Genomic DNA, 10,420 nt, shown 5'->3' with positions numbered 1-10,420 from the left:
TAAGGGACAAAGAATCAAGGGCTGACAGCATCAATGACCTTTCTTGACTTTTAAGCTAAAACCTGTCCAGGGGCTGATCTGTAGCGGGTGCATCTGGAATGTACTCAGGACTCCCTGAAGCGTTTGCACCTCACGTGACCGCTAGCATTGTCAGTCCTCTAGCTCTGCGGAGCTGACACGGGTCCCCGAGACCACACTCCGATCAGGTCCCTGAGACCTCTATCCAGCATCCTGCCGGGCCAAGATTTCTCCGGGAGGAATTCTATTGGGGGAGGAGGGAGCACGTCCGCGGGAAGGGAGCCGAATTCGGCAAGGCGGCCGGACCAGTTCCTTGCAATCCTTGAAGGCTTCCTGCATGAGGGGACAATTCCCGGCTCCCAGATTGCCGGCGGCGGGGCTCTACCCGGGCGCGCGCGTGGGCACTGAACACTAGTGACCGCGAGGCGGAGGAGGTGGTGGCGGAGGAGGAGGAGGAGGAGGAGGAGGAGGAGGAGGAGGAGGAGGAGGAGTGTGTCCTGGGCGGGTGCGGTCGGGCGTGGTTTAGGACCCGGGGCGGCCTCCCCGCGGCCCGGAGACTCTCCAGCTGGGCCGCCCCACTGCAGGCTGCCACCCTCCCGCCTCCCCGCGCCTGCCCGTCGCCCCCGCTCCACTCGGCTCCCTGCGACGCGCGCTGGCCATGACGGGCGCACTGTTCAAGGCGAACTTCTGGGTAAGTCGGCGCCGCCTGGGGACCTGTCCCGCTGCCGTGTCCCCTCTCTGCCCGGCCCCCAGCCCGCCGGCGCCCTCGAGTCGCCCGGGTGGAGTCCCCCGCGCCTCTGCCCCCCGGGTCCCAGCGGCGCGGGGCCCCCAGTCTCACAGCCGAGGATCCGGAGACCCCGGCGAGGAGCGGCGCGGCCGGGGAGAGCGGCCGGTGCCCCCGAGGCTGTGCCAGGCGCGGGTCTGGGGCGGACCTGGGTGAGCTTCGCGAGCTGACCGCTGCAGGCACCCCCCCCCCTTCCCCCCGCCCCTCCCCCCGGGGATCGTCGTCGTCTCCAGGTCTGTCCGGGCCCAGTCGGCGCCCGCCCTTCCCCGCAGAGGCTTTGCCCCGTTCCCGGAGCCTCCTCCCCGGAGCCTCCTCCCCAGGTCTTTGCCCAGAGCTGCTGGCGGCGTCCAAGGGCTGCCTGTCCCCCTTCCTCCGTCCGGTCCTCTTCCCTCAGTCCTGTCACTCCTCAGGGGCCCCTCAAGGGCCTGTAAGCCCTCTTTCAGAGGAACTGCCCTCATCCTTTTAGGCCAGCACACCTCCCGACTCCTTACTTCGGACCCTGCGTGCCTCCATTGCTCCCCCCCACCCCCCTTCCTGAAGTTTTTGAAGTTCCCCTGGGACACTGCCCCCCTGCAGGTCCCATAGCAGGTATTGTCACTGTGGGGAAAAAAAAGTAGGGCAGAGAGACTGCCTGCCCCCACCTCACAGTGTGACACCAGTTGTCATATCTCAGCCCAAACGTCACCTCCTCAGGGAGGCCTTTCCTGATTGTGCCCAACAGGCCCTATCACTAGTTCACATGTCACCATTCTGTTCCTTCGTAGCATTTGTCAGCCTGTGGTTTTGAACTGGGGAGACTGCAAGCGCATGAGCCTCTTGGGACAGCTACTGTGCAGTTTTCAGGGCCCGTGCCCCTTACACAGCTGATGCGGGGTGGGTGCTCACCAAATAGTTGATGTCTGAGTAAGTGCATCTGTATCGCCCAAGGGGCCTGGGACTGGGTGACAGCCGCAGCCTCTGTCCTCACAGGGCTCCACGCTACCACCCCACCGATAAATACTTGGTGGAGTGGTTAGGGTCAGGGGCAGAAATGAGCTCTGGGTTGGGTAAAGGTCAGCGGGGAAAGAATCCTCTGTTTATACCTTCCCCCCTCCTCTGGCCTTATACTTTCGGAAGGTATCTGAGATCCTGAGAGATAGTTTGCAAAGGTATCTTTCACCTCTAATTTTCTGTATACTTTGTGTCAAATGATAGAAACAATAATAGCTGACATTACTGTGCACTGCCGAACACCTGTTCTAAATGCTTTACACACACTACTCATTTCAGCCTCACAACTACCCTGTGAGGTAGCTTGCTTACTATCTCATTTTACAGATGAGAAAACCGAGTGTCAGATTGTTAACCAACAATCCCAAGCTGCTAGAGCTGTTAAATAGTGGAGTAGGTCTCTGCATGGACCAAATGCTCTGTGAGTGCCTCAGTGAGGCTGGGGCCCAGCAAGATTGTCCCAGCACTGCTGTCTGCATGGATCCTTTGGTACTCCCAAAAGTAGATGGTGGGTCATCATTTGACCCTCTGTGTGAATATCTTTCTCCCCCTGCTCCAATCATGAGCTCCTGGAGGGTAGGTACTGGGTGTCACCATCAGCTGAGCCTTCAGCATTGAATGCTGCCTTACCTGTGAATGCTCAGGAATCAGGCAGACGGGATTGTTGGCTAGGCCTGGGGGCAAAGGAGCAGAAAGGAACCTGCTGGAGGCTTCGTGTGATGCCTCCACCCACTCAGGGCATAGAGGAGGCAAGGCTGTGGTTAGCACAGAGGGGAATAACTTTCATGTTTCAAGGACGAGAAGGTTGTGATCAGATACAGTAGAAAACTTTGGAAGCACAAGTGGGTATCAGTGACTGAATTTAATAAATATTTATGAAATACTTTTCCTGTATAAGGATATCTAATTGAGGTGGCATTTGCAGAGTAAGGCCACCACCTTGGTTGGAAGGTATATTTCCATGAGGAATCAAGGTACAGAGAGCAGGCTTTGGCTTCAAGTTTGGGGAGGAGGAAGGGGCGGAGGTAAGAAGAGTCCAGCAGGGGCCACGGAAACTGGGCCAGGGGGTCTAGGGTGGAGACCATACAGAGGAGAAAGGAGGAGATGAGGGAGGAGTAGCAGGGGAAGAAGATGTCAAAGCCACAGGGCAAGGCAACCATTGAAGGTGAGCATTAGGGGAAAGGGTAGGAGGGCTCAGAGGAGGCTCCATGTAATATGAACTGGAGAATGAGATGCGGGCCCAGAGATAAGGAAGTCAGGAGGAGGAACTGGTTTGTGGGGAGAGAGGGAGGAAGAGGAGGAAGAGGCAGAGCCAATATTAACAATATTTAACCACAGGGGCAGCAATGGTGAGGACCAAGGCCAGCAGCCAACCCAGCCCTTGCCCCCACGCCCCCCCAGCACCATGCCAGGACTGGTGGGTATGGGGAGGTGTTGGGAGGGGGAGGGTCCTGGAAAGGGGACAGATGTGTGAGGCAGCAGGGTTTGGAGCTATTTTGTTTCAGTAACCAGTGCAAACACGGCAGTGAGTGTTCTCTGATGTCTGGTGGTCAACGGGCTGACAATGGGCACCTGCAGGGTGCTATGGTAGTAGACCGTTGGTTGGCATTCTGGGTTCGAGGAGCTGGTCTGGAGGAGATGGCCCTGGCCCCTTGCGAGCTGTCCAGGTGAGAGAATACAGAGAACAGCATGAAGTACAGAAAGGCATTGGTTACCAGTGGAGGCTCTGAGGTGGACTGGCCGGGTTCGAATCCCCGTCGCGCCCCTTACCAGCCGTGTGCGACTTTAGGTGGCAGGTTACTTCAACCTCCCTCCTCCTGCCCCGCCACCAAGCCTCAGTTTTCCTTCCTCAGTCCCATAAAAATGAGATATTAATAGCGGCTACCCCATCAGAGTTTAGAACCGAGGTTAGCACAGTGCCTGGTGAGTACCTGTGATTGTCAGCTGTTACTACTATCAGCACAGAGGTGACAATTAAAGGCAGCACAGAGGTGACAATTAAAGACAGTTGACAGTCACTCGAGGAGAAAGAATGAAAAGACAGGAAGTTCCCAAGGAAGCACTCTTGAAGAATACCTTTGTTTAGGCAGGAGAGGAGAAAGGACAGAGAAATAAAGACAGGGATGTAGGGACACAACCAGGAAAGGGCTGTCACACGCCCAAGAGAGAAATGTTCCATAGAAGTGGAAAGGCCTGTGGTCAAATTAAGTAGGTGTTCCAGAAAAGGTATGAGTCAGTACATACTTTGTATGTAATCTTACTCAAATGACCCATGGAAATACTTTCCATGGATCTGTTTGAAAGGGAGTACTCAGTGTTCTTTACTAATTTTTCAAAACATTTTTTTAAGTTAATTTATTTGGAGAAAGAGGGAATGTGAACAGGAAGGAGCAGAGAGAGGGAGAGACAGCAGTCAGAGCTTAACCGACTGAGCCACCCAGGCGCCCCTACTCGGTGCTCTTTAAAAATGGGACGGTCCCAAGGGGCCCTGGGTGGCTCAGTCGGTTGAGTGCCGACTTAGGCTCAGGTCATAATGTCACGGTTAGCGAGTTTGAGCCCCACATCAGGTTTGCTGCTGTCAGCACAGAGCCTGCTTCTGATCCTCTGTCCCCCCTCTCTCTGCTGCCTCTCCCTCACTTGCATATGCTCTCTCTCTCAAAAATAAATAAAACACTAAAAAAAAAAAAAAAAAAAAAAAAAAAAAATAAATAAATAATGGTCCCTAACTGAGTTTGCCCCATGTGAAGCACCCAGGGGGGTTGTTTCTTTCCCACTCTTCCCTGTGCGTACCTGGTCTGTGGCTGCGTGGTTAAGCAGTGCTGTGTAATTTATCACGTTAATGTAAATACTACCTTGTCAGAATAAGAGTGACCATGGATGTGGATTCCAGAACTCCAGGGAAGCAGCTAGGACACAGTAGAGGAAAAATCCCAGTCTTTGACACGATCAGTGTCTTCCAGATGTGGACAGGCACATGTGATATAGAACCTGTTCCAGCAGAGGTAGAAGTCCTCCCACCCTAGGAGATTCTCATGCTCCTCACTTGGGTGTGAGGCCCAACCTACCTCTGTACATAGTCTAGATCCTTATTTTGTCCAGGGCTTTCTGCTTCTCAAAGCTCTTGGTCTAGACCAGCTTCCTAGTCTCTGTCCCAGCCCTCCTCTGTGACCTTCTGCACCCGCAGTAGGTGGGGGCTCTCTGTTCTGCCTGCAGAGTGACCAGGGGAAGTCTTGGGGCTGTTTGAATTTGCTCATTGTCTTACTGTGGACCCAGGGCTGTCCCTCTGCTCCAGATCTTCGGCCAGTGTGGAATCTCGTCATTCTGGGGCCTTACTGGAACGTGGGCAGGTGCCATATTAGGCTTTGCTCAGTGACTTTTCTCTGTACGGTGACCTACATCACTATGGGAAGCTGCTTTTTTTTCTTTTTTTTATTAAAAAATATTTTTTTCAAGGTTTATTTAATTTTGAGAGACACATAGAGACAGAGCATGAGCAGGGGAGGGGTAGAGAGAGAGGGAGACACAGAATCCAAAGCAGGCTCTAAGCTCTGAGCTGTCAGCACAGAGCCTGATGCGGGGCTTGAACTCACGGACTGCTAGATCATGACCTGAACTAAAGTTGGGCTCTTAACCGACTGAGTCACCCAGGCACCCCAATGTTTATTTATTTTTGAGAGATAGAGAGAGACAGAGCATGAGCAGGGGAGGGGCAGAGAGAGAGGGAGACACAGAATCCAAAGCAGGCTCTAGGCTCTGAGCTGTCAGCACAGAGCCTGATGCGGGGCTTGAACTCACAGACCATGAGATCATGACCTGAGCCAAAGTTGGACGCCCAACTGACTGAGCCACCCAGGCACCCCCTTTTTTTTTTCTTAAATAAGCAGAAAAACCAGGTTATCACATAGACCCTTCATGCGGACTCCATGTGCTAGTTTCTACAATGTTCAGGGTGCTGCTTTACGTCTTTAATACTCTCTCTTGGGAACTTGTCCCTAGAAACATACCACAGGGCTATTTTGTATTGTTTTGCCTAGTGGCAAAAGGCAAGGTAAAGTTATTGACAATTACCCTTCTCGAATTCATTCTTCTTAGAGCAGCCAGTGGGATCTATCTTTAAAATAATTATCAAAATCCTTTTTTCTTGTTTTATCTTCTTAAAAAAATTAAAAAAAAATTTTTAATGTTTATTTATTTTTGACACAGAGAGAGAGAGAGAGAGAGAGAGAGAGAGAGAGCGCACGTGAGCATGAGCGGGGGAGGGGCAGAGAGAGGGGGAGGCACAGAATCTGAAGCAGGCTCCAGGCTCTGAGCTGTCAGCACAGAGCCCAATGTGGGGCTCGAACTCACAGACCGCGAGATCATGACCTGAGCTGAAGTCGGATGCTCAACCAACTGAGCCACCCAGGCGCCCCTATCTTCTTAAAAATTTAATGAGAGGCACAGGACCTCTCTTTAAGGAAAATAAAAAATTACAGCTTTTCTCAACATCATTGTGCAGAAACTTGTCACCACTTTACAAAATAATGTATTTATACAACTTTTTCTTGACAGAGCAGCTTTAAAATTATCTATTGACTTACCGCTCTAATCAAGGATTTAGCCTTCTTATGTCATCACCTCTATTTCCCTGTAAAATTATATCACTAATTTTAACTTTTTATTTAGAAACAAATTTTTAAGTGTATTTATTTTGAGAGGGGGAGAGGGGCACAGAGAGAAGGAAAGAGAGAATCCCACCCAGGCGCCCCTAGAAACAATTTTAAAGTTACAGAAATCTCGAGAGTATGAAGAATTCACATATACTCTTCACTCAGATTCTCCAGTCTTTTTAATTTTTTTGTTTTTTAAAAATGTATTTATTTTTGACAGAGAGAACGCATGTGTGAGCAAGAGAGGGGCAGAGGAAGAGAGAGAGAGAGAGAGAGAGGGAGAGAGAGAGAGAGAGAGAGAGAGATGGGGGTGGGGGGAGAGAATCCCAAGCAGGCTTCATGCTCAGTGCAGAGCCCAAAGCAGGACTCAGTCCCACGACCCTGGGATCGTGACCTGAGCCCAAATCAAAAGTGAGATGCTCAACTGACTGAGCCACCCAGGCACTCCAGATTCTCCAGTTTTAAACCCCATCTGCTTGTCTCTCTTTCTTTCTCTTAATAGATATATTTTCTCCTGAACCACTGAAAATAAATATCACTGTTTTGAAATCAATAATCACTATTTAGGTTGTCAGCATAAAAAGGTTGTTTACTTAAAAATAAATTGTATACTATGATTACATCTCCATTCATGCTTTTCCTGGACTTTTTTGTTTGTTTGTTTTTTTGTTTTTGTTTTTGTTTGCATTATTCAACTTTATCAGAGACTTTTTTTTTTAATGCTCAAGCATATCAGGGGTTTTGTTTGTTTTATTTTTTATTAAAAAAATTTTTTTTCCACAAATAAGCAAGTTTTTTCACAGATCAGACTTACATAGTGAATGCAGAGTTCAGAGGTTGGTCTATCAGATACCCATTATGCAAAGGCCTAAAAATATAACACGTGTATAGATAAGAACATATAGTTAAAATGTATTCTAAAGTGGGTCTCCTGGGTGGCTCAGTTGGTTAGGCATCCAACTCTTGATTTCGGATCAGGTCATGAACTCACAGTTGGTAAGTAGGTTTGAGTCCCACATTGTGCTCTACTCTGACAGTGAAGAGCCTGCTTGGGATTCTTTGTCTCCTTCTCTTTCTGCCCCTCCCCATCCAAGAATAAATAAATAAACATTAAAAAATGTATTCTAAAGGAAAAAAGATTTGGTGTATTCAAAACTTGGTATAAATGTGTATGATGCATGCTCATTTATGGATTTTTCTGGTGAAATATCTATAGATTTCATCATCTAGTCAAAGCAAAATAATGATTATATCTAAAATTTAGAATAACCACTATCTGTACGACTACTTGATAATTTTGTACTTAATTTTTGTATTTATCATTTACTACTTCCTAAATGTAATCAGAATGTCCAGTTTTTATTTTATATTTTATTATTTTATTTTTACTTTAGGGAGAGAGAGAGAGTGTGAGTGGGGGAGAGGAAGAGAGAGAGAATCTTAAGCAGGTTCCATGCTCAGCGTGGAGCCCAATGCAGGGCTCTATCATGGGATCATGACCGGAGCTGAAATCAAGAGTTGGACGCTCAGCTGACTGAGCCACCCAGGTGGCCCCAGAATGTTAAGCTTTATACATATTTTATTACAGAATAAATATCATCTACATTTCAGTATTAATGAAAACCTCATCCTGAGTAGAAGTGGCTGACATTGTTTTTTCTTTACCTGCGCTACAAATCTCCTATTTTAACAAAAAGGAGATTTCGATAAGAGGAGTTGTTGGTTAGCTTTAGAGTTGCATTTTTTTTAATGTTAATTTGTTTTGGAGAGAGAGAGAGAGCAAGGGAAGGCAGAGAGAGAGGGAGACACAAAATCGGAAGTAGGCTCTAGGCTCTGAGCTGACAGCACAGCGCCTGACATGAGACTCAAACTCACAAACTCTGAGATCATGACCTGAGCCAAAGTCGGACGCTTAACCTACTAAGCCACCTAGGCTTAGTTGTAATTTTTTAAAATTTGAAACTATTAAAGGAGCACCTGGATGGCTCAATTGGTTAAGTGTCTGACTCTTGACCTTAGCTCAGGTCTTGATCTCAGGGTCATGAATTCAAGCCTCATGTTGGGTTCCATGCTAGGCAGGGAGCCTACTTTATCAATCAATCAATCAATCAAACCATTAAAAATTTCTAATTAAATAAACAAGGATGCTTTAAGTTAATTACTTAATTAATTTTAAATGTTTATTTATTTTGGGAGGGGTGGAGGGGCAGAAAGAGGGAGAGACAGAATCCTAAGCAGGCTCCATACTCAGCATGGAGTCCATGCCGGGCTGTATCTCACGACCGTGAGATCATGACCTGAGCAGATATTAAGAGTCGGGTGCTTAACTGACTGTGCCACCCAAGCACCCCTAAAATCATATATTGTGAAAATCCATGAAGATGGCAGAACCATACAGCTCACTCTAGAAAAGTCAGGCAATAGAATACCTGGTATTTTCTTTTTAAAAAATTTTTTTTAACGTTTATTTATTTTTGAGACAGAGAGAGACAGACCATGAACGGGGGAGGGTCAGAGAGAGGGAGACACAGAATCTGAAACAGGCTCCGGGCTCTGAGCTGTCAGCACAGAGCCCGACGCGGGGCTCGAACTCACGGACCGCGAGATCATGACCTGAGCCGAAGTCGGCCGCCTAACCGACTGAGCCACCCAGGCGCCCCAATACATGGTATTTTCAATACCAGTGTCCAGTAGCTGCTGTGAGTCTTACAGCCTCTCAAAACAAGGGCTTCGTCACCTGTCTCAGAGTCGTGGGGTTCCTATTTCCCAAATAACACATGTGTGAGCTAAGTAGGAAAATCAGACTTCTCAAAGATATAGTAGACTGGTGGCTTATTTGTTTAAACCTACTTTCTGGAATCGGCTGTTTGCATTTTGGGCTGAAGGTTAGCCAAGGGTCAATAGGAGATTTTGACATATCTAATAGATGTTTGTTCTTCATGAGAATAGAAAAGCTTTTCTCCAGTGGACCCTAATGCCCCTGTCTTAAATTCTTTGTACTATTTGTATGTTCAGGGAGGCTCAGAGCAGCAGAGGGCAATCTTAAGCCCCAGTGCACAATCCATAACATTCATTATTCTCTGTCTTTGGAAACTATTATATAACCTTAAAACTCACTGTTCAAATATGGCTGTTTCATTAGCATTGACCAGGTCACACTGGATTGCATTTGTGGATTAGAAACCGGCTTCTTTTTTTTCTTTTCAGTTTATTTATTTGTTTTGAGAGAGAAAGAGAGAGAGAGAGAGAAAGAGAGAGAGAGAAAAATCCCAAGCAGGCTCCGCGCCCCTAGTGTGGAGCCCCGTGTCGGGCTTGAACTCATGAACTGTGAGATCATGACCTGAGTTGAAATCAAGAGTTAGCCACTCAACTGACTGAGCCACCCAGGCACCCCAAAGACTTCTTTTTTAAACAGAAATGATCACAGGTAACTATTTTTGAAAGTTGAACAGAAGAGTATTCTTAGATATTAAATACCCACTATTCTTAAAAAAAAAATGCTGTGATGATCTTAAATATTTTTTTCACAGATGACTATTCATTTTTTACACACATTATTGTTTATGGCCGTGGATCACAGTTTCAAGTACTTTTATAAACCTCCAAAAGTGACACTAAAATTCCCACCTGCCTCAATGACATAACTGTTTTCACAACTATATTTTAGCAGAGAAAGAGAAAAAAAATAAAGAACAAGAAAAGGTGTAAGGCCAGCGGAAAGCTGACCCCTGCCTCACACCCACAAAATTCACACTTTGAACCACAGCCACACAAAACTACTTGCTATACCCCAAGGTGGGTGGGGCAGTGTTCCCTTGGCCCTGTCCCCAGGCTTTTGCATTGACTTCTGCTCCTGCTTCTAGGTCTTGGTTAAGAGAGTTTCTGAAAGCCCGTTGTATTTCTTTTCTTTCTTTTAATTTTATTTATTTAAGTAATCTCTAAACCCAACGTGGGGCTTGAACTCATGACCCAAAGATCA

At 47.6% G+C, this 10,420-nt stretch overlaps 1 protein-coding gene across 2 annotated transcripts in view; it reads left to right on the top strand.

The window, feature by feature from the left end:
* Positions 1–497: 497 nt before the first annotated feature.
* The window catches only part of PSTPIP2 (proline-serine-threonine phosphatase interacting protein 2), a 77,965-nt gene continuing 68,042 nt past the window's right edge, over positions 498–10,420 (top strand). The window contains exon 1 of one of the 2 annotated variants that reach the window (XM_053205534.1): positions 498–709. In XM_053205534.1, the coding sequence (XP_053061509.1) occupies positions 677–709 (33 nt within the window). In that variant the 5' untranslated portion in view covers positions 498–676. The remainder of the gene's footprint in view (positions 710–10,420) is intronic. The other variant, XM_027068893.2, reaches the window with a different exon arrangement.

This window comes from Acinonyx jubatus, chromosome D3 (genome assembly GCF_027475565.1).
Source record: "Acinonyx jubatus isolate Ajub_Pintada_27869175 chromosome D3, VMU_Ajub_asm_v1.0, whole genome shotgun sequence".
NCBI classification, from domain to species: Eukaryota; Metazoa; Chordata; class Mammalia; order Carnivora; family Felidae; genus Acinonyx; species Acinonyx jubatus.
This window is presented reverse-complemented; position numbering and strand designations above follow the sequence as displayed.